This window comes from Penicillium macrosclerotiorum, assembly GCF_028827735.1.
Source record: "Penicillium macrosclerotiorum strain IBT 26536 chromosome Unknown utg000002l_segment0_segment0, whole genome shotgun sequence".
In the NCBI taxonomy this organism is placed as follows: domain Eukaryota; kingdom Fungi; phylum Ascomycota; class Eurotiomycetes; order Eurotiales; family Aspergillaceae; genus Penicillium; species Penicillium macrosclerotiorum.
This window is the reverse complement of record NW_026643082.1, coordinates 432,943-457,133: the sequence shown is the minus strand read 5'-3', so window position 1 is coordinate 457,133 and position 24,191 is coordinate 432,943. Positions and strand designations below refer to the sequence as shown.

The window sequence follows — 24,191 nt, the reverse complement described above, 5'->3', positions numbered from 1 at the left end:
CCAATAACGGTCTCCTCACGATGAGCAACCCCGCGCACTACACAGCGGACAGGGGGCGTGAAAACTGGCCTACGACGCGGATTGGTGTGTCGGAGGCTCCACCAAAGCCCGCTCCAACCTTGTATGCAAGGACGGAATCTCGGGAAAGGAAGGATAAGAAATGCCCAGCAGGGGTCGGAAAACGATGCCTTCCTTCAATTCGATCGAAAGGAAGAGACCTGCTAGCTAGATAATTATCTGCAAATTTACAAAAACATAGACTACGACCCTCACTGGAGCCCCTCCCAGCGTTTGATCCCCGTTGGCCAGTTGTATCTCGGGCCCGCAAGAAGAATCGAAGATTTGCAGATCCACTCTATCGCCCATCTCTCGGTTACGCGACATCCCTGAACGCCCTCCCTATCTGGCAAAGTCTGTTGCTGACTCTAGCTGAGCCCGCCAACTCTATTTCTCGACAGAGGTTTCTTAAGAGAACTTCGACAGCCATGCCTTGCGATCTGGCTGACCCATTTTGAGTTCTCTCCGTCATGCACACGACCACCTCAGCTGAACGGGTCGATGACGATCCCGGATTCGGGGGCACGGCTGTCGAGCCGGGGCTCACAGACTCCGGCGACTTGGAATTGCTTGGTGAGCTTTCAGCGAGCACAACGGCGTTATTTTACCGATCGCATGCTAATCCCATCGCAAAGCCAAAATGGGATATAAACAGGAATTGAAAAGGCAATATACCACTCCACAGGTATTTGCGATCGCATTTAGTATCATGGGGTTGGTGCCCTCCATCGCGTCAACTATCTCATTTTCTCTACCCGCGGGACCAGTTGGTATGGTTTGGGTAAGCATTTATTCTGGAAACCCCTACCCTCTATTCTTTCCCGATTTTTAACAGAGATACCGATCGTTGGATAGGGTTGGTTCACGGCCAGCATATTCATTTTCATGGTGGGCTTAGCGATGGTACTTTTAACTCTCTATCCCCGGGCAAATTTTCGGCAAAATACTGACAGTGTCTAGTCTGACCTTGCCTCTGCAATGCCTACCGCTGGTGGCTTGTACTGGTGGACGCATTACTTTGCTGGCGAGAAATTCAAGAATCCGCTAAGTTTCTTGATTGGGTATAGCAACACCCTTGGTCTCATTGGCGGCATTTGCTCGGTCGATTGTGAGTTACCAAATCCTCTCGCTTTTTGTAGCTTTCATCTAACCTACCATTTGGTTCCCCAGATACACTATCCCTTATGATTCTCTCATGCGTTTCCATTTCCCGGGATACGGAATGGACAGCCTCGCGCGGCGTTATTTACGCAGTCTATGTGGGATTAATCTTCTTGCATGGCATCGCCGCAGTCTTCAGCGGTCGCTTAATGCCCAAAATCCAGACATTTTGCATATATATCAACATTGCTCTCGTCGTTGCCACGGTCATTGCATTGCCAGTTGGTAAGGTATCACACGGCGAATCCCTTAATTCCGGGGAGTATGTCTTCCGGCACGTGGAAAATCGAACCGAATGGCCAACTGGCTGGGCATTTATTCTCGCTTGGCTTGCGCCCATCTGGTCTATAGGATCATTTGATTCCTGTGTCCATATGAGCGAAGAGGCACTGCACGCCGCCAAAGCCGTTCCCCTGGGAATCATGTTCTCGGCTGGTTCTGCATGCATTTTTGGCTTCCTGGTGCTCTCTGTTATGGCTGCTACTATGAATCCCGACGTCTCGCAAACTCTTAACAGCAAATTTGGCCAGCCTATGGCACAGGTGAGACTAAGCTGCTCAATATTGCATGTTGGATTTCAATAACAAATCCAGATATACTACGATGCGCTCGGCAAAAATGGCGCTCTCGGATTTATGATTGTACTTTGTATTGTGCAATTCCTCATTGGACTAAGCCTGGTATGAAGTTTTTGATCCCGATGAGCGATCTTCGCCATCTGACTAGTGGTCTCAGATTGTTGCTGCCTCTCGCCAAGCGTGGGCCTTCTCTCGCGATGGCGCGTTTCCGTTCTCCAATTTCTTCCGTCATGTCAGTAAACGGATCCAGTATCAGCCTGTCCGTATGATTTGTGGCCTAGATGTTATCTGTCTCGTGCTAGGCTTGCTATGCCTCATCAATAATGCCGCCGCGAATGCCTTATTCTCGCTCTTCGTCGCCAGCAACTATCTCTCCTGGGGAATGCCGATTTTCTGTCGATTGGTTTGGGGTGAGGATAAATTCTATCCTGGTGAATTCTATACCGGTCGCTTCAGCAAACCAATCGCGTGGATTTCTGTGGTATATCTACTATTTGGGCTCATTTTATCCATGTTCCCAACTACGGGGCCCAGTCCGGATCGTATGTTGTCCAGTTTGCCCCCAGCCTACTCCGGCAATTGCTAACAACACTTTAATCTAGCTGCGGACATGAATTATACCATTGTGATCAATGGGTTTGTTTGGATTGGTTGCATGGCTTATTACTTCCTCTTTGCACGTCATTGGTTCATTGGTCCACGCATCACAGTCGATGAGGGTCGCTCGACTGTTTCGGAAAGCACTTCATATGTAGCCCCTGCTTCTGTGCAAACACCGACTTCACCTGGTGTAAAAAGGAGTAATCCATAGCATAATAGGTCTGCCGCCGTTATAATTGGGCCATACTACCGTTAACATATGTGTTCAGGAGAAATATGAGATCGAGTCCCTTATTACACAGCCTTTATGTGCTTAAGTTCCAAATAGGATGTAGTTGATGATGTGAAAATACAATTCCGCTCTTCATAGTACCGTTATACCATTTATTAACCCTCATAATTGACAATTCTGTTCGCGAAATAATTCGTTTCGCGTCCCAACATTCTCCGCAACCAATGCCGATCATCCTCCAAAAATAGCCACCAATGACGTCGAACCCCACACTCCCCTCGTCCCGGCGCAGGGTTGTTTCTCAGAGCTAGGTAACAACATTCACAACATATCACCGCGACCGGCTGCCTGAAATTTGGTCCTCCGTTGGATTACCTTTACTTTATACCACTATGAGTAATCAAGATGGTAAGTCTGAGGAAGCGGCAGACGCAGAGACTCGTGGTCTTGGGGAAATGCCAGGGGGAGCCGTACCGAATAAGAAAGCAACGACACAGCAATGGAAACCGGCAACGCGGACTGTGGAGGAAACACTTTCGGAAGGGCTCTCCAATGAAGATCTGTGGATGTTGATCCGACGCTTTAACAAAGTACGTTTAGCCAATCTTTGGGGGGGCCGTAGAAACTGACATGTGACCAGCAAATATACCATGTGAAAGCCAATCAAGGTGCGGAGGCTCAAGACTTGGATCTCAACCGGGCAGAGAATGAGCAGTTTCCGCCTGAAAAGCTGCGGATGACCATTGAAAGGTTCTATACATCTGTCATCGTGGGGGTTGTGGAATTCTGCAGGCATATTGGTCGCCTACGGTCATGGAGAGAGCCAGGCCGGACATCTTTATTCACTCTGGTAAGATCTATCTTATAGACGTGCTAATTCGTATGAAAGAGCTAAGTCTTGAACAGGTATATTTTGTTTCATGGTACCTAGACCTTCTGGTTCCCACCATTCTAAATGCGGTGATTGCGTTGATCATGTTTCCACCTATTCGACCACTGCTATTCCCCAGTGCTCCAAAACTACCAGATTCTTCATTGAAGCCTCAGAACACGGAGGCTGCTGGACAACCAGGATCGCAAGATAGCCTCACGGGTGTTCCGGAGAGCCATAAAGGAGAAACAGCAGAGCAAGAAGCCAAGAACTTAGTTGACAGTATGGCGAGCATTGCGATAGAAAGCGCAGCTGCAAAATATGGCCAAACTATACCTGAAGACTCCCCTGAATTACCTTTAATTTCCGAAGCAGGGGACCATCTGGCCGTTCCTACTGACGAAGGTCCTGCATTGGAAGACAAGACAAAGAAACCAGTGAAAAGTAAGGTTTCTCAGGGCACGGACAGCACGATGCGCTTAATAAGTGATATAACGGATATTTATGAAAGATTTGCCAAGTCAGTAACTGGAAATAGGATACAAGTTGTTATTGAAGATATGGCTGATCAAGATAGTCTCCTATCTCCGACGCCTCCATTTTTGTTGATAGGCTCTCGACTACGTCTCTCGGGAATCTTGAGCATAATAAGCTTGGCGACGCCATTCATGTCGAGTTATTGGATGATCAAATCCCTCGGATTCATCATTGGACTAGGTTTCTTTGGTGGGCCACTTTTTGCCCACACTTTGCACATCTTGAATAGAAAAATTCCGGACTGGAAGGAGCATATGGATATACAGAAGTATGTTGCATATAACAGTCCAGGAAAATCGCGGATCTAACTAACGTGATAAATAGAACATTGCTGAAAGGGGTCCCTACCAATGCACAACTTACTCTGACTCTTTTGAGAATTGGCGAAATCAATTCTTCGCCTATACCTCCACCACCGACGTCGGACGACAATGAGCCATCCTGGCCAATTCGTCGCAAGAAGTCCAAGACAGCATTATCCATGTCACAGAGTGATCAAGAAACCATTGATTTACAAAGCCAACCTCTTGATGATCCCTTGCCAGCAAAGCCTAAGAGAAGATGGGTTTTCAAGATGCTGAAGTATGTTCGCCGAACAATAGCGACCGCGATCCAAGGTCACATAGCTTTTGACCGAGCGATGGCCATCGCTGGCTCAGCTCACACCAAAAACTTGATCAGCATGCTCCAAAAGCGACACTTTCTCACCACGCCATTCGGGCCCCTAAAGTTTGATGCAAAATTTGAGCGCAAGCGTGGTGCTGCAGTTATTGACTCGTCCAAGGAGCCACCCATACTGTACTTTACCACGTACCAGTCGGCAGGCCTGGATGACCTATGCATTGAGAGCCGCAAGAAAGGCTCAGTATTGTTCCAAATACCTGTGACGGATATCCAGGAATTGAAGAAAACCGAAGGTCTGGGATGGAAAGGTAAGTTGATTGTGGAGCTCACGGCGGGCAGTAAAGAGGCTGCGGATGGGTTGGTGATCAATGGTAAAGAGCTAGAGCAGTCGTTTCATTTGACTGGCATGAGGTCACGAAATCAGCTCTTTAATCGACTAATCGCCATCGACGCGCAATTCTGGGAGAGTCGATAGCTATAAGAGTTGTGGGTTGAATATTTAATCAAATCATTGCCAAGTGAAGATCTACCCAACATCATTATTTACTGTTTAATATTTGACAACCATGCTGCTTTTTGTTCTACTCATGTCCGTGCGCATCGTCCTGATAATACTTGACAAGGGCGTTGACCTTGGTTTGCGAGTAAAACTCTAGCGAGGTCATTGAACAAGTTTCGAGTCGCGAATGTGTTAGTCATTCTCGAAATCGGCTTCACCGGTACACACTTGCACTCTCTTTCTCGGCCCCACCGCTAAGGCTTTAGCGCAGATTATTTATTGAGCGGGCCGCATTAAACTAAAGGGAGCAGTAAAATGCGCTGTGTATGATACAGTAATAGGCTAGGTAATATTGCATTACTACGTATGAAAAGAAAACTCATAGAATTCCATGAAATTCTTTAATGGATAGCTGCAGATCATATACGGAAGGCTATCTTGCGCTAAGTAACTTGAAGATCTGCTAGCAGATATCGTTCTCCTTCTTCTCTTCCTCCTTTTCTACAAGGTGTGCTAGTCATCACTTGCAAGGGCGTCTCTTTAGCCTAGAGAACCTCAACTAGTGGGACTAGCAGCTAACGACTATCCTAACTAGTGTACTGGGGAAATGGCCAATACTAGGGAGATATCTGATTAGAGGATATCTTTCCTACTACATAGTCGTTACAGGATATAGCTTCGCATTTCCGATAGGGAGAGAACCAACTTTCATACTCTCTTCGCTTTATCTGCTTCTGCTTTCTCTTTTAGGAAGCTTCCTCTATCGTGGTATATGGTGGTCTGTTGGTCTGTTCGCCGACCTATCTCATCTGGCCTGCATTCTCAGGCTTGCCGCAGAGCGCCCTGGTTCACTAGTTAACTAGACGCCACGGCTTTGCTGACTAAGACCTAAACCTAATCTGTGGGTTGGGTTTTCATGGGCGGGTCTTGGCATGGCCTAACAATGACTGCCTGAAGGGTTTGTCTCGTCTGAGTTAGACATGTAATAAACCTCCTATTTCTCGACTCGGCAGGGTTGTCCACTAGCAATACAAGGGTACACTATGCCAATTCGACGACCTCATCGGAAGTCACGTAATGGCTGCACCGAATGTAAGAGGCGCAGAGTGAAGGTATTCAGCCTAACATATTGTCATGTTCTTCCACATCTTAACACTCTTTGCAGTGCAATGAACAGCAACCTTGTCACAATTGTTTCAAGTACCAGAGCGATTGTGTCTATCAAACGGACCTAGGACGGAAACAGCGGAGTCCTGTTCGTGCGAAGGTTCCAACGTCCAAGACGGATGAAACGGTCTCCAGTTCGGTGATTGGCGCGATGGAATCCCTTGCAGGACCCTCGCTTCGTGACATTTCTAGCAAGGCAGAACTATTAGCGCAAGACCTTGAGCTGATGCACCACTTTAGTACGTCAGTCGCCAGAACGCTCTCCCATCGCAACAACATACAGGACACGTGGGCTGTCGCTGTTCCCAAAGAAGCCTATACGTGTGACTACCTTATGCATGGCCTACTCGCATTGTCAGCTTTGCATTTAGACTCGTCAAATTATGAGAAGAGACATGACTATGCAAGTTTATCTACATACCATCTGCAAATATCGCTTGGTCGGTTCAGAGAAAAGCTCGCCAGCATATCAACAGAGAACTGTGTGCCCTTGTTTGGCTTGTCTTCTCTTATGGCCATTTATGTCTGCGCGCAATCAGCCATAGAAAGAAATTCGGCAACCTCGCTTTCACACCTTGAAATATTAATGAAAATTTTCAACATGTGCCGAGGGGTAGAGACAATCCTTGCCCCATATCGTCGTGAGATCCAACAATGCTCCTTGCGGCCCTTGCTTCACGAGGACTACAGGCTCCTTATCGATCTATCAAGGTACCGCTTACGCAAGATTTGCAAAGTTTCATGATGATATGACATAAGAGCTAACGCGTACCGAAAGTGGCGGCCTCACTGGGCTAGCCTATACAAAAGAGCCACAACTTGCTGAGTTAGCCGACTTCATCAGAAAACAAGAGCTCGAAACCCAGGAGCGAAATGGTTACCTAGATGCTTTGAAGAAGCTAGAAATAGCATTTCGCTTTCTTTGCGTCGCCAATCAACCATTGGAGCCTGGAGCGGCTTTTGTGTGGCCGATTTTGTTGCAGCGAGATTTTATCCATCTCTTGATGCACCTAGCACCGGTTGCTCTGGTACTTCTAGCACATTACTGTATTGTTTTGCACCATCTTGATGATTACTGGTTTTTCCACGGCTGGTACCAAAAGCTCCTTGCTGAGATTACTGAGTCTTTACCGCTGGAATTACGGAAATGGATTCGGTGGCCAAGAAAGGTCTGTGGCCTGGAAGGAGCTGCTTAAAGGCGCCATCGCACCAAAAAGTGGGTCAAATTCTCAAATTCGCCAAATTGCGGAAGGCATCTAGTAGAATAATAGTCTTCGAATTCAGAATTTTACAATTTACTCTAAAAACAATCTTTAACATGGGGGTTGATTTTATCCAAATGCTTCGTGGGCAAACGCTCAACTCTAGTCTTTTTGAACGGTACAGGATTCAAGCAGTGACCTGAAATATTTTGTTCCTTATTCACCTTTTCCGCTCCGTAAGCAGACCGGTCGAATTACAGTCAAAGCTCTCAGTGCGTCCGTGAAAAAGATCTCAAAGGTTCCATCGAGTTTAGATCACCCTTACGACTCGGAGTCAATATCACAGAAGGGTGAAGCACGTTCGTGGCCACCATGGCAACAAACATCAGCGTCGAATCGAAAATATACATGAAAGCTTCATGGCTAATCAAATAGCCGTCATTGCCTTGCGCGTATTCAATGAGACGGAAGACCGATCGTATCAAAATCAAAATGCTGGCAGCGTACAGCCCCCAAAGAACGGACTCCCAGCTGCGCGTGATTCGCAATCCGTGGTTTTGTCTTGCCCCGATTGTTTGCTGAGTTGGTCTCGAACGGATGCGAACGTGGAAGACAACCGACGTGATCACAAAGAATGTGAAGAAGACAAGCTGCACACAGAGGCCCCCAATTGTAATATGTTCGCCGGTTTGCATTGCGCTAATTGTACCACTCGCCATGATTCCTCCGCCTATAAAAGACCCTTGTTACCACGCTACACTTGAAATAGGTAATATATCGATCCGCTGGGAGAGACGTACCTGCTGCTTGCATCAAGAATGCAATCACATCGCCCGTCACGAATATGCTTGTCATCCATTTCAACGGTACCATACTGTAACTTTCAGCCCGAAGATGCCGAACCAATCTTCCAAGGACCATGTAGATGGACGCAGCATAGAGCGGCGGTGCCAGCAAAATTAGAATTGTTTGGATCGAATAAATAGGTACACTTTTAGTATTTGTGTGCGCCGCCGCTCGTGCAATGTACCCGATTATTTGAACTTTTAGGCAATAATAGTTAGCCACTATTTATTGAGTTTCATGGCCGATGTCCGATAAAAACTTACAAACTCCACCTAAGACGAATGCCACGAAGTACCAAGAGCGACTTTTGGCGAGTTGGTAAATATGATATACCGTGGTCAGAATGAACAGGACGGCGAAGATCACAGCTGCAGGGAGGGAAGGTGTATATCGGTAAAGTTGAAAAGCAACGTGTTCTCCGGAGGTACTCATGATGGAGTGTGAAATGAGGCAAAAGGGTGTAGAGGATGAAAGATTTAAGAAGGCTGTGAAGAGGTTCGCTAGGAAATTTGAAGGTGTAGATAGAGCATTGGACCATTTCCAGCCATGGGGTTTTTTAAAGCTAAGTAAGTGCCTTTAAGATAGAGTCAGTACATTGCGACTCTTGGAACATCCACCCTTTCCATTCACCCAACCTGGCAATATAGGTTTAGTGTACGAATATACGACATCCAATGGAAGTCAACGGCTTAGTGGATTTTTGTGGGTCCTGACCAGAAGCGTTCAGTGGATCACTGATCCCTAGATTTAAAGCATAACGCACTGGGTTACTTCTTAGGCAACCATAGCTTTGATAGTCGCGATTTGCCGAAGAGAAGAGTGGATAATTCATTTGTCTGTAGTCCAAAGCCTCATACTCCATATATCTGGGATAAATTAGAGCGCTGTGTAAGTAATCAACACTGAGTTCGAATCTCCCCGAGGAGCGAATACGAAAGAACGAATACGGGTACACTGCCAGTGTTTGACTATGACCCTCTGGTACTTTTGATCAAGTCGGTTTGTCTCATTGTTGAGTATGAGCACAATACCCTCTAAGGACATCATGCTACTGAATCAGAAATCATAGGGGCCTAAAATCATTTCACTTTCTTCTCGATTAGAAGAAGGTTATGCCTGAAGCTGATGTAGAGTGGGGAGAGTGCACTGAAATGCAAAACTCGGGCTAATTGAATATCATGCCAATTAAATGTCGTGTCAGAATTAACATGCTCAAACCGACCGACGAGAGTAGAAGACGCGTTAAAAGGTCGCATCTCAATCCGTCTCGCCGCTCAAGCCTTAGGCAGGTCCTAGCTTTCTCCATTAGCAATCAGTCAAGCCCGTTGATTGAATATTAATCCTCAGCACTGCGAAGAGATGCCTGCCGAGCACTGGGCGAGCCTACGATGGTAAGGCTGATTTTCGATTTTGCCAGTCCCGGATGTATGTATCCGAGATAGCTCGGGTACATGCACCCGCGCAGAAAAAGTTGAAGCTGAACTTGCAACGAAACAATCATGTGACTAAATTTCAAGCAACTGATATATCAGTCGTCTTATTTTGTGAGAGGAAATCTCAAGGTCATGGTTTCAGATTTGACCTGAAAAGGCCCGTTAATACTCAAACAAACGAGTCAGCTCCCCTTCTTGCGTATTTTAGATAGCGCGATGGCGCAACCAACCAGAAATTCTTCGTTGAGGTTTTTTGATGTGCCAAAACTCCCCCACGGTTACCGCTAACTTAGGCTACAAAAGGCTTATAATATTATGGGTGGCTGTCACTTATACTGCCGATCAATTCCATGGTATTTACAGAGACAAGCAGTATCATGAAGCAGACTTCGAAGAAGTACTAAAGAGAGTCAAAGAACATGGGTGCGACAAAGTCATACTGATTACAACGTCACTAAATGAAGCCCGAAGAAATCTTCAGGTTGTGAGAGAGTTTCCCGAAATATGCAAAATAACTCTCGGCGTGCATCTATACTGTGCTGCTGAGCTCTATGTTGGAGAAATATCTCAAGAAAGCTAAAATATATATCTTGATTCTCTAAAAATTATAGGAGATATGCTACTTTCCGAAAAATCCACTCTATTAGCAGCATTTAGGGAGATTAGTCTTGACTATACCTACCTTGATCGAGCGGACAAAGAGACACAACGTCGCGCCTTTTGAGGACAGCTAGAGCTAGCGACTCACTTCCAACTGCCCCTTTTTTTGTATATCCGGGAATTCACTACAGATTTTATCTCGATTATAGAACTATATTTATCCAGCTTGCCACGAGGTAGTTTGGTCCACTGTTTCGCCTAGCACAAAGGCTGAAATACTTCGCTTAGTGGAGCTAGGCCTTGAGATAAGCGTGAATAGCATCTCGTTCCGGACAGAAGAGCAGATCGAAATAGTTAAGCATATCCCTTTAGACAAATTCTAGCTCGAGACAGATGCTCCGTGGTGTGAGATTGTGAGAAACGACCCAAGGATTGAAACGTACCTGGCGACAGCAAGGGTCTTAACACTAAGTCGAAAGCACAACAAGTTCATCCTCGGACAGATAGTCAAGGGTAGGAATGAGAGCTGCACCATTGAGCAAGTTGGATTGGTGGTAGCCGGGCTAAAAGAGGTGACCATAGGAGAGGTTGTCGAGGCTGCGTGGAATAATAGTTGCCGCATGTTTTGGTAGATACTGTCTATCCTTTCGCTGAGAGTAACCCACTCAATAATTAACACCACTTAGAAATCCGCTTTTAGTACTCCAGTAAGGACGGAAAGCATTGTCCCCCGTCTCCCTTTTATCCAGGCCAGCATAGAGGTATAGGGATAGGAGTGATTTAGTGGAAGTGGAAGACCTCGGTTACGACTGTGTACGCCGTGAGTAATGTCCGAGGTTCAATGCCTTACGGAACGTAATTCGTACTGTCTTAAGAATTAGTGACTTTTTCATTATGATGATATCGCGAAGGAAGCTGTACACAAAAGTCATTACCTCATTGCTGGGATTCTTCATCACGACTTTAATACGGGTGTGAACCAGCTAGCCCACGGCCAACCAGACCTGACACCCTGTTTGCTTAAGGAGTTTATACATGCTGTACGAACCTAAGATGGCCACATAGAGCCAGTGAATCGCATAACCGCCAGGAACAATACTATTCAATTTCACAAAAGCGCTTACTGTTTCATCATATTAATGCTTATCTTTGGAGATTAGGATTCTCGGGCTTGCGGCACACTCCGCTCTTTAGATGGTCCAGCCATCAATCTGTTATATGGAAAGACATATCTCGCTGCAGAGGAACCCTGACGCACATGCGTGAACTGATCCCCTGTGAAAGTAACATCTCCTGGCGACTCTGGTGTCGATAACTTCATGTCCATTGTTAAGCTGGAGCGGTCTTCGACAGGGTCCCATCATTGGTTATAGATATCCAGAAGCTTGCCCATAGCACTGATGAGTAAGATGGATGGGTAGACTCTAGGCACCATATATTCTAGCTCCCTGGATTTTCCTAATACCTCGATTCTGGCACTCCTCTGTCGTCGGCTGGTAGCTCAGGACGACAGCTCTGAATGCATACAGACGAAAATATTGTAAGTTGACTAGCGGGCGGGGGCCGGTATTGTGGCTTGGTGGGGGCATATACATGATATAGCACTTTTTTGGGCGAATGCGGGTACACGTACCCGGGTCGGAGTAGCGAAGGGCTACTTAATCTCGCACTGGGCATTGCAAGATAATCTAGAGGTCGTCGCCGTCCTGACTTTTAATCCTTACATTTAAACCATTTCCGGCTGAACCTCTCTCACCCTTTTCTTTGTCGTCATGAAGGAAGTGTTCCCTGAGACAAGTCCTACGCCATTGCGCCCGCTCGGTAAGGTTCTATGCTTCCTTGAATCTGAGCTTCTCTGACAATCACTAGGACATAGGGAAAAGTATTCAGCAACACGGAGTCACTTGGAAATGTATCTCAACGTGGGTCTGACAGTCCGCTACAAGCGGGCAAGCGGAGTACCCGTGAAACCCGCACTCTATCACGCTTTGTCGATTCTCATCTCGAAGCATCCTATACTTTCGGCCATTCCATTTGCTGTTGATACACCAAATCCCTATTTTCTACGCCTTCCCAAGATCACACTTAATGACGCGGTGGGGTTTGTGAAATATGATGGTCATCCTCCGAGCTCGGATTGGAGAGATGCCCTCGACAAGTTCCTTGAGGAGCAACACAGTTGCACCTTCGAGGTACAGCCAAACAAGAATCCTCCATTCTGGAAGTTATATTTTCTAGAGAGCAACGAGTTTCCCACACATTTCACTCTCGTGTTCATATTTCATCATTCGCTGATGGACACCAAAAGCGCTCTTTCGTTTCATGAGGAGCTAGAAGAATATATTGCTCAATATAACGGTCTTGAGCCAAGTGAGACGATCTATAGCCCCACCGATGCGCTTATTCCTCCACTAGAAGACTTATATAAGCTCCCTGTATCGCAGAATTTCTTGCAAGCTCAAGAGAAGTACCACGAGCCATCTCGACTGCTGCTCCCTAGTTCGCGCCCGTGAAGACCTACTTCTCCTCTTTGTGGTTATCTAAGGCTGAGACAAAAGGTCTTACATCAATGAGTAAGACGGAACAAACATCAGTTACAGCGGCACTTCAAACGCTAATTGCGATGAGCCTTTTTTCTGTTCTTCCGCCAAGATAGAATACACTACAAGCCGAATGCGCGGTGTCACTACGAAGATTTCTTCTAAAGCCCGTCACCGCTACCACTTTAGGATGCTACGTCGGTTCACTATTTACGACATACTGCAGGATGAAGTGTTTTGATTGAGGTGAGGCCCGCCGCGCCAAGATGAGCATCAAACAAGCTATGGCAAAGAAAGGTGGCGATATGCTCGTTGAATACCTGGCAGTCATTCCAAACCAGCATCATTGGATGTTACAAAAACTGGGTCAAAAAAGGATGAGTGCATTTGAGCTGTCTAACGTCGGGCTAAGTTTCACTATCTAGAGAGGATCGACTTTTGAGATTGAGAGTATTTTGTTCAGCCAAAGCTCTAGTGCTTGCAGCGCCGCGATCAAGATTAGTGCTGTGACAGGGCGGGATGGAAGATTGGCATTGGGGTTTACCTGGCAGGAACGGATAGTAGAAACCGAGATGATCGAAAATATTAAAAGGATTGTTAAGGGAGAGTTAGAAAGGTTGGTATTGTCTAGGTAGATTGACCTAATGTAACGGGTTAGACCAGCTTCCTATTATGTGGCCCTGCCACATATTAGTGCCTTATACCGCCCCCCTAACCCTTCCGGGTTGTGGGTGCGCCACACTAGACATCGCCAAAGCCTACACGGGCCCGAGCCTAACCTAACCGAACCCACGAATAGTTTAGGCTTTGGGCCCGGCCCTTAGGCCCACGGTGGGCTGTAGGCTCAGCCTGTTGGCCTATAGTAGGCCTGTAGGCTTTTCGTGGGCTCTAGAAAAAGCGAATATAGTAGTGTCTCGTGACTATATTGTTAGGGAATAACTACTTGTACACGGTAGAAAGCCTGTCGACTAGGTAGGAAGATAGACGTCAAGTAAGGAAGGCAAAACACTATTTCTTGCTATTATAGATCTCTCTATGATCCTCAATTTATGTATAGGTTTCAACACTTTCCTACATAGCCGAAGCAAAGGCGATAGATCACATTACAATATACGGTCTGATGCAGCCTATATATAACAGAGGTAAGCAAAGGCTATAGGAAAGAGGGGTTCACGAATCCCTAATGGAAGGGCACCGAACCCTCAGGGCCTTGTAGGTCATGTATCCATGTTGAGGAGAAGTGGGGCTGTTATTACGAAGCCTGGCCGATAAGGTGTCGAACTGACACCTTAAGGCATTGAGTTGGGAATAGCCTTATGTTGCAATATCATATGACAGACACTTAGTAGTTATCCTATAACTACTTCGTCGACTAACTAGGCGCCCTTTAACTACATACGTTTTCGGTCTACTCTATAGATCCGAGCCCGTGTAAGGCCAGAGTAGGCAACGGTACGATTGCGAGATAGATCGTCGGAGCTTACGAGAGAGGTACGTTACGATAACGCACATTTTACGTTAACCAGTTAGCAGCGCGTAACAACGGGAGGGTAGGTAACTAAGAGGGGTTGCTAGGTGTTAGGGCATAGCTAGGTGTTGGTGCATAGCCAGGCGTTGGTGCATATTGTGATATATTGTCCTACAGGTCAAGCGATACGCTTCGTTAAACGTTATATTCACAATAGCAGAGAGAACTTTGAGTTAGTTTCTTAGTGTTACTATAACGAAAGACTAAGGGTGAGTGATAGTTAGGTAAGGCTTACACTATTAGGCGCCGTTGAGGGTGCTATTCGCCTATAAACAACCTCTAACTAGTTAGGATAGTCGTTAGCTGCTAGTCCCACTAGTTGAGGTTCTCTAGGCTAAATAGACGCCCTCGAAAGTGATAACTAGCACACCTTGCAGAAGAGGAGGAAGAAGGAAGAGAAGGAGAACGACGTCTCCCAGCAGGTCTTCAATTACTTAGCACAAGGTAGCCTTCCCTACATAATCTGCAGCCATCCACTAAAGAATTCTATAGGATTCCATGAGTTTTCTTGTCATACACAGTAACGTAATATTACCTAGCCTATTACTTGTATCATACATAGCGCATTTTACTGCTCCCCTTAGTTTGATACGGCCAGCTCAATAAATAATCTGTGCTAAAGCCTTAGCGGCTGGGCCGAGAAAGAGTCTGTGTGTATTGGTGAAGCTGATATCGAGAATGACTGTATAGAATAAATTCTAGAATTTCTCTTTAACTGCCGGATATTTAAAATTCTCATAGCTGTACACGTGTAAGTGATAATTTGTTGCTGTCTCGTCTACTGCACTGTATCCGCTTCGAATTTAAGGCGTTCTACGGAAAGCTCGGAGGGCAAGAAAACTATACGGATTCTGCTGTTTCAGAAAGCAAGTGAAAAAAAAGTTACATTGGAACATGTCATGATAAAGTGTACAGCCTCCAACGCCAGTACCATATCTACTCTTCTGAGTTAAATGCAAGGAGAGATTTTGTGAAAAATCCAATAAATGTCATGAGAAAGGCCATAGTAGAGGGTAAGTATCAATAAATGGTATACAGGCAGACCCATTGAAATATCAACTGCGTATTTATAGGGCGGCCATAAAACCCAGCATACCGGCCATACCGGCAGCGGCAGCGCCCATAGCATTTGGGCGAGCCATAGCACCACCAGTGCTGGTGCTTGTGGATCCAGAAGTAGTTTGGGTACCAGACGTGGATGGGGAGGAGGTGATTGTAGAGGTTTCGGTAGTCATCTGGCCAGCGGAGTTGGTGGTAGTGAATTGACTCAGGAAGGTCGAGGCACGGCTGGCAGCGTCGGAGCTAATAGACTCGCCAGCGCTCTGGGCGGCGGACGCAACAGAAGCAGCCTCGCTTGTTAGGGAAGAGATAGCAGCAGCGCCGCCAGTGGAAGCGGCCTCCGCGATGGAAGTCGCAGCAGCGGCGGCCTCAGATCCGATGGACTCTCCACCGGAGGCGGCGGCGGAGGCAACGTTTTGAGCATCGGAGACGATCGAGTTCACATCAATGCCATCGGGCGCAGCCACGACAGCAGCAGCCAGGAAGAGGGTAGAGGTGAGGAAAGTGAGCTTCATTGTGTCGGAGGCTTATGTGTCCTAGAATAGGAGTAGAAGAAATAAATTCAATAGAAGGTATTAAAGTAGGTCGGTTAAGAAGCTATGATGACTTGTAGTGTAGATAATTCCGGGGAGGACCCAGGGGTTCTTATATGGGTCGAGATGGAAACGCAAATTTCCCACTCTGATGATATACATAGTAACAGGGGGAGGTTAATTGCTACAGTAGGTGTGGCAGTGGCGACATGATTTGGAGCCGTTTCTGGGAAACGAAGCGGAGCAATTCCCTACAGCCGATCTGCACTGTTAGCGTGTACCGAGCGGAGACCATGATACTTCTCGCTCGCCCGTCGAGAACCCCGGACAGGCCAATCGTCATTTCACGGATCCACTTTGTCAGCAAGCGCGGCCAGTGATTTGTTTCATGCCTTTTCCGCGACTTTGGACCACGGGCCAAATCTCCTGCGAGATGCAAAGCCTTCGCGTGCTGCAATTGCTGGGACATGAACGTGTTGTCTGAAGCCTAATTCTGTAAGTTGCCCAGCACAGCCTGGATTTCGGATCCGATTATAGAAATTGCGCTGTAGAGAATATTCTTGCTGCCTTCAGCGATCCTCAACAAACTCAACTGGTCCTCGGAATCCACGGCTAGGGTCACCGCCACATAGACCCTATTTCGAGCCCCCTGAGGTGGATTTGATGTCCACCGGGGAAGATCTCCACCGATCAGCCACCGAGTGTACTTGGCTGACGGCATGCGGAACAAGGCTGACCGTGGAGTTGTGCGACTGTCCTGTAACAATCCGAACGTCGCGAAAGATGGCCCAGTTTCTGTATTGAATAAACAGCTTTGACCCGCTTGAATGGCGCCTCGAACAACTCGATCGGGCTTGGGTGTTGCAGGGAAAGGGGCCAAGAACTCGTGATAACGTCTCATATCGGAGGGTGCATCGCCGCCTAAGATTGGACTGGATCTTGTCCGGACGCCACCGGAAGAGGCGAAGCACTCGGAATTCATCGGATGCCTCGGGCAGAAGTCACGACAATCCGGTCACGTGGAATTTAATAATAGATATAGACACCCGAATGTTGAGGCGCTGGTATGGGAAGCTCGCCGCTTCAGCATGCTGCGCCCTCGTTCGCCGGATCTTCGGGCTTGCATGGCAAATTGCCTAGCCAGGATTAGGGACCACTCCCACACTACTACTTTTCTACACACATTCAAACTGGACAGTCTACGCACCTGCGAGCAACTGGGATCCTTCTCTCGCCCAGAGGTTCAATCATTGATTATCTGGCTTATACCATGAAATAATTCAGATCCTGCTTATGACCCGATTTGGGAGGCATACGGAAAATACGTATATATCAAGGGATGGAGATCAAAATCATAGTGATGTTCTTTCCATAAATTAGTATTGTCATTTATGATTATATTTAAAGATTATATATTTAAAGGTCTCATGCTCGATGCTAGATTATGTTGTATGTTCAAATGCAATCCTATGCACATGCCAAAACAGCTCAGCCCAACCCATGCAATCGCAACCAAGAATTATCCCAGCGCTCAATGGAGATATACCGTAGACACACATCATGCATCCACTATGCCTCAAATTGTCCATATGCTTGGATAAGGGCCTCCCATCCACCAGCATGGTTTGCCTCTCGCGGATTCGATTTCCCATCCAGCACCATCACGTCTGTCATGCGCGTACTGATCGAGTACCATACTAGATTCTGCGGGGTGTTTGTTACCCGCATCATATTACTCTGACACTTGCCATTACACGGCTCGTTGTACATGGCGTTCCAATAGCCATCGAAGAATGCCCAGGCAGCAGAATTGTACAATGCAATGTCTGACCCACCGTCAACGTTGGTAGCCAATGCAGTGCGGCACTTCTCATCATCCTGCGCACACCATGAAAAGTCAGGGTCACCATACTGTGGATAGGCGGTCCAAGGGGCGGGCGCCCGCTCAAACTCGCCAGACCCTTGCATGTATGGGCTCTCCGTTTGCAATAGACCCGCAAATACGTTGGCTGCATTGTGGAAGTTGTAGTTGTAGAGCCAGTGATGCTCAGAACCTGTACCAGTCAGCCACGTTCCCTTAGTAGACTCGACAAGAATTCCGCGGCCAGTGGAGATGATTGTCAGCAGTGACTTGCTATCCAGGTTATGGTCCGCCGTCCATCCCCAGAAATTTTCGATGTAGGCCGATGAAGTCTCGGTCAGATGCATCACCATGAAGGCAGCCATGCAGTCCTTTGGATCTTGTGAGGTGCATTCGGTTGAGACGCTTGTTTCGGCTGTTCCACCGATCGTAACGGCAGTGTTCCAAAGACCGACATCGCCAGGTTGATCACCGGCGGCGTTGATCTCGACGACTTTAGCGCCTGGCAAGATTTCGCTGACGGAGAAACGCATGTCTTGAATCTCAATCAAGCCGACATCGCCGGGGTTACCAACGCGAACGACAGCCTTAGGGCTCTTGGGGTTCTTAAAAGCGTCCCCATATCCAGTAATGACTGACCATGCTTCACCGACAATGCGAGATCCAACTGGAATGAAGATTGTGTCAGAAACACGATATACGCCGAACGGAATGAAGGTAATCTTGCAATCCGCCGAGTTCTTGGCCAAAATTGCATTGAGGGCTGCGGTGTCGTCCGTGACACCGTCACCCTTAGCCGTGTGCCCTTGGGCAGTCTTAACGTTGACAATATCCTCACTGCTAAATTCCGCATACGTAGGCTGGGCCTTGGTCATATAACGGTTATTGACAAGTAGCGGAGCAGGACGTTGCGTGTTCCAGCTTCCTCCTGCGGTATATTGACCAGGGACCATAGTGCCCCACACCCAAGTGTCGACGTGGGATACCGCACTAAGGCGGGTCTTACCCTCGATGTCGACTGCGATCGGCTCCGCGGAGTTGTATTCCAGATTTTGTATCAAAAATTGGCTATTTTGATTTGCTGTATCGCGAGAGGAATCATAAAATCGGATCAATGGTCCGCTGTTCGTTGATACAGAGTCAAGAATCACCAAACTACCCAGTGAGTTGGCAGTCATGTTGACACCTGTGCCGCATGATTCAAAATAGGCACCTTGCAACAGAACAGTCCATCCTCCTGATGCTTCGAAAGCTGTTCCACATGAGATGAAGTGGACATTCTTGAAGTTGACTTGTTGGTTGGAATTAATAATTCCAGTTGCACCACCAATGATTTTCTGTAAATGTGAGCTAAGAGAAAAACGATTTTCGGAATGTGTTGATTCAACATACAACATCAGTCACCGCAATGGTAGAGCCAGCCACAATATCGATTCCTGTGTGAAGTGATGGGCCTGTCGGCATTCGAACCTCTACATTAGTCAATCCTGAACCTTGTGCCACTCCCCATTGCAAAGCTGTGATAGATTGAGTGGTTGGAACAGCGGTTGTATCCAAAATGACGTTCTTCATGAGTACCATGAAAGTGGTTTCCGGGTTGCCATTGTTCTTATCGTACCCCATGACCAAGAACTGGCCCTTGAAATTCGGGCCGGCTTTTAAAACAGGAGGGTCATTTGGATCCCCGACGATGATTGTTCCCACGGTCAATGTGAGTGTACTTCCCAGTACATAAGTGCCACCGGGCAGGTAAACTTCAGCAGGATATCGTGTAACACCCAAACCTTTACGAGTTCCCCCATTCCCATCGTCGTCGATAGACCTTTGTAATTTGGCAGTTTGATCGCCAGACCCATCATTGACAACAGAGTAATCCATCACATTACGAAAGACCGGGTAATGCGTTGTAGTATTCGCATATGGAGCGAATCCTGCACCCTGTTGATTGTGGTCTTGATCGTCGAGCCAAAATACATTTGTTGACTTTCGTGACACGCTAGGACATGTTTTGACCTCGGGGGCGGAAGTGACGCTGCTTGTACCCGTCAAGGACTGTGTGCTGCTTGGAATGACAGAAGTCCCTGGAACAATAGGGCTAGATGATGCGATTTGTGGTATTGATGGTACACTATTTGAGCCCGGAGCACTTGTGCTCGTGGGGCTTGTCAGAGGACTGGACAGTGCCCCGCCAGTAGACCCTGGGATGACATGAGTAGAACTGGCTCCAGCAAGCTGACTGGATTCAAAATCTTCAGGTGGTGAAACATCGAGCCTGAACTGCGAGTGAGTATATTATTGGACAAAAAAAAGAGTTTTACGAGGTCACATACTCTGCAGACAATTCCAAAAACCAGGCCGGTGGACTCTCTCTAGAAGCTTCGACGGCACGGCCAGCGGTTGCATACATCTCATGAAGAGGAATAATAGCACTGGATGCAGAACCAGCAAAGGCTGCAATTGCTGCCAGAAATATAGAGCCCCGCATCCTCAATCTCCAAATCTCAATTTGACACTCAATAGATATTCAGAGAAGAACACGAGATGGAAAAAGAGGGACTACAGAGCTGGAGGCTGGAGGAATGAAACCCCAAATAAAGGACATGACCCGGAGATGCCAGTTACGCAGCAACGCGCACGCCAATGCGCGTATCCCATCTTGACTGGTATGCGCGTGTGAAGCAAACTTGGACCTGGAATGCGGTTGGCAGGCGTGCGGCTGCTCCGCCATAGCGGTACCGGATCGACACCCCTTACTAGATCCAGGCTGGCCAGAACATGCCGAAAAACCACTTCGTAGTCACACGTCATATAGCCGACTAGAACACTTAGTTGAAAGTTTGTATTCTCAGCTTCCAATTCCTTCTATAAGTTTTGTTCCTGACCCTGGAAATTCGCGTTGTGCGGTGCTGTTTAGATCTCACCCAATTAGGAATATGGAGTCGCGCAGAAAGGACCGGGGCCTTTATAACCAATCAGAAGACCTCAACTAACAAACCGTGAATACTCTAATGTCAAATGAGGGTAGTTCCATGTTGAATCATTCAGTCTTTCTACTGCGCAATTGGTAATTACTGTATGAATTGTTCTCGAGTCAATACCTTCGAGCTTACGAGAAATTTTCGCTGCTCTATGCGTAAGTATGAGGTACCCGCACCGCTCTTGTTGAAGATGAGACATATGTTACACTTTTCAATTTCAGTATCCAGGCCTTGTTCGCATAGGTTCCAAACTGTGTCTATGTATACATATTTATTTCTCATCCCTTCGCACCAAAAAACCTCGACATCTCATGGTATCACAAAGTATTCTATTCAAGATGTAACAATTCCAGTATTCTCGTGGGCAACTTGCTCAATCAGTCAATTTCGCCTTACCGAACTCAGGCGGGATCAACAACGTTGTCTTTGGCAGGAGCTCCGGTATAGGCCTCTGAAAACGGAATACTCGACGAGGAGGCCATTCCAATTCGAGAAAGACATACTTGTAGCGGTTTTAAATTTAGGATTATTACTTGTTAGAGATACGATGGTGTCCTGCCAAGCCTCCGCTCATCGGAACCTTCGAGGAATCAGGCAAAGCCGCCAACCTTGCCAAGACTGCCCTCCCTTCACCTAATGTCATTTTGCCTCCCACACTAGTCGAAAGCCAATGAAGTCCTTCAGTCATATATCAGTTCCTTCTTTCCCTGGTAATTTACAAAGCTAGATCAACGCTAGTCTCAAGAAGACAATGTTGTGCGAACTTAGGAAGACGCTCTTCCTGTGGGCCTTCTAATCTGATTAGATTAGATTTTTCCTTTGTTGGACTTTTTCCATGTATCACACTAGTTTCTGAAGATGGCAAAACTAATATAAGATCTGAAATCTGGCATGAACCGCCGATTTTTTTCCCTTCTTCCGGCAAACTTCAATATCGGGTTCTATTTGGAAACTCGGGCGGATCAAACTCCGTGTTCGTTCCCAGGTAGGAATATTGTCCAAGCATCATGTCTGCCGACGACAAGATCACTGCTGTGGCTTATTCCGGACCTTTTTCAAGCGGTGATCATGCCGTCCCAGAGTCTAGAGTGGGCAATGTCATCCAGTCTCAAGGTGTTACCCGCATGGAGGCTATTTATCGGGAAGCGAAGACCAACCGCAAATCACTCTGGTTAGTCGCAGTCTCGGTACTGGTGTGTGCTTGGGCATATTCACTTGATTCTTCTACCACATCGTATTATTCCATCGATGCCTCTTCCTATTTCAAGCAGCATAGTTCAGTCTTATCGACGCTATCCATCGCTACCAGCATCATCAGCGCCGTTAGCAAGCCTTTCATTGCGAAGGTCTCGGATATAACCTCCCGACCGTACACTTACCTCTTAACCCTTTTATTCTATGTTATCGGTTATATTATCGTCGCCAGTTGCAAGACCATATCTGCTTATGTGGTTGGGGAGGTTTTCGTTGCTATCGGTAGCTCGGGTCTTGATCTAACCAACGACATCATCGTTGCTGACTTGACATCCCTTGAGTGGCGTGGCTTCGCTTCTTCCATGCTGTCAACTCCTTTTATTATAAATACTTGGTTTGCTGGAAAGATTGTCGACGCGATTGATAGCAGGAACCAATGGCGATGGGGCTATGGCATGTTTGCGATCATAATGCCTGTGGCACTGGGCCCAGCGGTCGCAACCATGATCTGGCTCGATCGAAAGGCCAAGAAATATGGCATCGTGAATCTGGCTTCCTCAAATGCAGCGCGCCGTGCCGCTCGAGACCTCGCGAAGATGGATGGTCATGATGCTCCTGAAGGGGCTATTATTGCGCCTGCAGCGGCGCCGTCCCAAACCTGGTTCAGATCTCTCCAAAGCAACCTTGAGGAAATTGATGCCTTCGGCCTGATTTTACTTGGTTTTGGCTGGTCTCTGTTACTGCTTCCGTTTTCTCTTAAAACATACGCTGATGGTGGCTGGCGGAATCCGTCCATGATCGCTATGATGATCGTCGGTGGTATTCTGCTGATCGTGTACGTTATTTATGAAATGCTGTGGGCCCGTGTTCCCAGTGCTCCTCGCCGTTTGGTTTTCAATAAAACTTTCGTGATGGCAATTATCATCGATAGCTTTTACATGCGTAAGTTTTCCTCGGAGTCACATGAGGTGTGAGAGAACCTATTGACACGTTGTCCTGGAATAGTTGCTGGCAATATGCGGGGCCTCTACTGGAGTTCTTATGTCTATATTGCTAAGCCGTGGAGTTATCAAGACTGGGTCTATTACAGCAATACCCTGACTCTTGCTCTCTGCGTCGCTGGCCCTTTTGTTGGTCTTCTTCAGCGATGGACGCACCGATACAAGGCCATTCAAATTTCTGGACTTATCATCAAAATAATTGGCATGGGAATTATGATTGATGGAAATAAAGCGACTCAGTGTACTGCCACTATGGTGATGGCGCTAATCCTTGTTGGATTCGGGGGCTCTATGTCAGTGGTCGGATCGCGAGTTGCTTCTCAAGCTTCTGTTCCCCACCAAGACGTTGCGCTTGCGATCGCACTTCTATCACTGTGGTCTAAGATTGGCTCCGCCATCGGCTCAGCTATTGTGGTGATGATTTGGGCGGATCAAATGCCCAAGCAGCTACGAGAGCATCTACCGTCGACAGCCACCGAGGTTGACGTGACAAAGATTTTTGGCAGTGTGACATCCATTCGCCAATACCCCTGGGGCAGCCCAATGCGTGCCGGTGCCATTATAGCATTTCAACGCGCTCTATACTATTGTCTCGCTCCCGCTCTTGGATTAGCATTCATTCCGCTCGTTGCTGCTTTGTTTCAAAACAACTACTTTTTAGGAAAAGCTCAAAATGCGGTTAGCAACGTCGGTAATGACGGCCTGCCAGTACTCGACGGTGAAAAGGGAGCCCTCGCCGCCTAAGAACAAGAAAGAGACTTTCCTTCGTTTTTGGAAAGGGAAATGAAAATCATTGTAAATTTGCACCAAACATGCAGTATCACATAAGATGATAAATGGGACGTTGCAAGAGAATTCCGGCCGCTGCATGCGGAACAAGTCATGTAAGGCTATTTTTTTAGTCGAGCCTGCTTCATAGTATATAAGGCACAGTCCGAAAACCCTTGAAATAAACCACCTTAATGGTTTGACGGATCATATACTCAATCTAACGTTATTTATAGTGTTGTCTGGCTCTGAAAATATTTGTATCGAATGTAATTGAATTGAATAGCCTTCTCATCAGCCATCATATAATCGGATCTTTCTC

General features: G+C 47.0%; 8 protein-coding genes across 8 annotated transcripts; 4 read left to right on the top strand and 4 right to left on the bottom strand.

Annotated features, from left to right (window-relative positions):
* Positions 1-527: 527 nt before the first annotated feature.
* On the top strand, positions 528-2,607 carry N7462_001322 (putative GABA permease (Uga4); the record flags this gene model as incomplete). The annotated part of the gene is made up of 7 exons (XM_057073048.1): positions 528-630; positions 693-838; positions 1,018-1,165; positions 1,228-1,760; positions 1,812-1,898; positions 1,954-2,338; positions 2,399-2,607. 7 exons carry the CDS (start codon positions 528-530, stop codon positions 2,605-2,607), a joined length of 1,611 nt encoding a protein of 536 aa, XP_056936689.1.
* Positions 2,608-3,020: 413 nt separating this feature from the next.
* Positions 3,021-5,135, top strand: N7462_001321 (uncharacterized protein; the record flags this gene model as incomplete). The annotated part of the gene is made up of 4 exons (XM_057073047.1): positions 3,021-3,218; positions 3,269-3,478; positions 3,535-4,304; positions 4,361-5,135. 4 exons carry the CDS (start codon positions 3,021-3,023, stop codon positions 5,133-5,135), a joined length of 1,953 nt encoding a protein of 650 aa, XP_056936688.1.
* A 2,662-nt stretch (positions 5,136-7,797) lies between these two features.
* On the bottom strand, positions 7,798-8,806 carry N7462_001320 (RTA1 domain-containing protein; the record flags this gene model as incomplete). Its single annotated transcript, XM_057073046.1, has 3 exons — positions 7,798-8,258; positions 8,329-8,571; positions 8,638-8,806. The coding sequence occupies 3 exons, from the start codon at positions 8,804-8,806 to the stop codon at positions 7,798-7,800; spliced, it is 873 nt and encodes a 290-aa protein (XP_056936687.1).
* A 3,373-nt stretch (positions 8,807-12,179) lies between these two features.
* Positions 12,180-12,920, top strand: N7462_001319 (uncharacterized protein; the record flags this gene model as incomplete). Its single annotated transcript, XM_057073045.1, has 2 exons — positions 12,180-12,228; positions 12,277-12,920. 2 exons carry the CDS (start codon positions 12,180-12,182, stop codon positions 12,918-12,920), a joined length of 693 nt encoding a protein of 230 aa, XP_056936686.1.
* Positions 12,921-15,542: 2,622 nt separating this feature from the next.
* N7462_001318 (putative GPI anchored protein) lies at positions 15,543-16,049 on the bottom strand (the record flags this gene model as incomplete). Its single annotated transcript, XM_057073044.1, has 1 exon — positions 15,543-16,049. The coding sequence occupies one exon, from the start codon at positions 16,047-16,049 to the stop codon at positions 15,543-15,545; it is 507 nt and encodes a 168-aa protein (XP_056936685.1).
* Positions 16,050-16,554: 505 nt separating this feature from the next.
* N7462_001317 (uncharacterized protein) lies at positions 16,555-16,968 on the bottom strand (the record flags this gene model as incomplete). The annotated part of the gene is made up of 1 exon (XM_057073043.1): positions 16,555-16,968. The coding sequence occupies one exon, from the start codon at positions 16,966-16,968 to the stop codon at positions 16,555-16,557; it is 414 nt and encodes a 137-aa protein (XP_056936684.1).
* Positions 16,969-17,636: 668 nt separating this feature from the next.
* On the bottom strand, positions 17,637-20,335 carry N7462_001316 (glycoside hydrolase family 55 protein; the record flags this gene model as incomplete). The annotated part of the gene is made up of 3 exons (XM_057073042.1): positions 17,637-19,265; positions 19,321-20,200; positions 20,259-20,335. 3 exons carry the CDS (start codon positions 20,333-20,335, stop codon positions 17,637-17,639), a joined length of 2,586 nt encoding a protein of 861 aa, XP_056936683.1.
* Positions 20,336-21,913: 1,578 nt separating this feature from the next.
* On the top strand, positions 21,914-23,845 carry N7462_001315 (MFS general substrate transporter; the record flags this gene model as incomplete). Its single annotated transcript, XM_057073041.1, has 2 exons — positions 21,914-23,042; positions 23,106-23,845. The coding sequence occupies 2 exons, from the start codon at positions 21,914-21,916 to the stop codon at positions 23,843-23,845; spliced, it is 1,869 nt and encodes a 622-aa protein (XP_056936682.1).
* Positions 23,846-24,191: the final 346 nt, after the last annotated feature.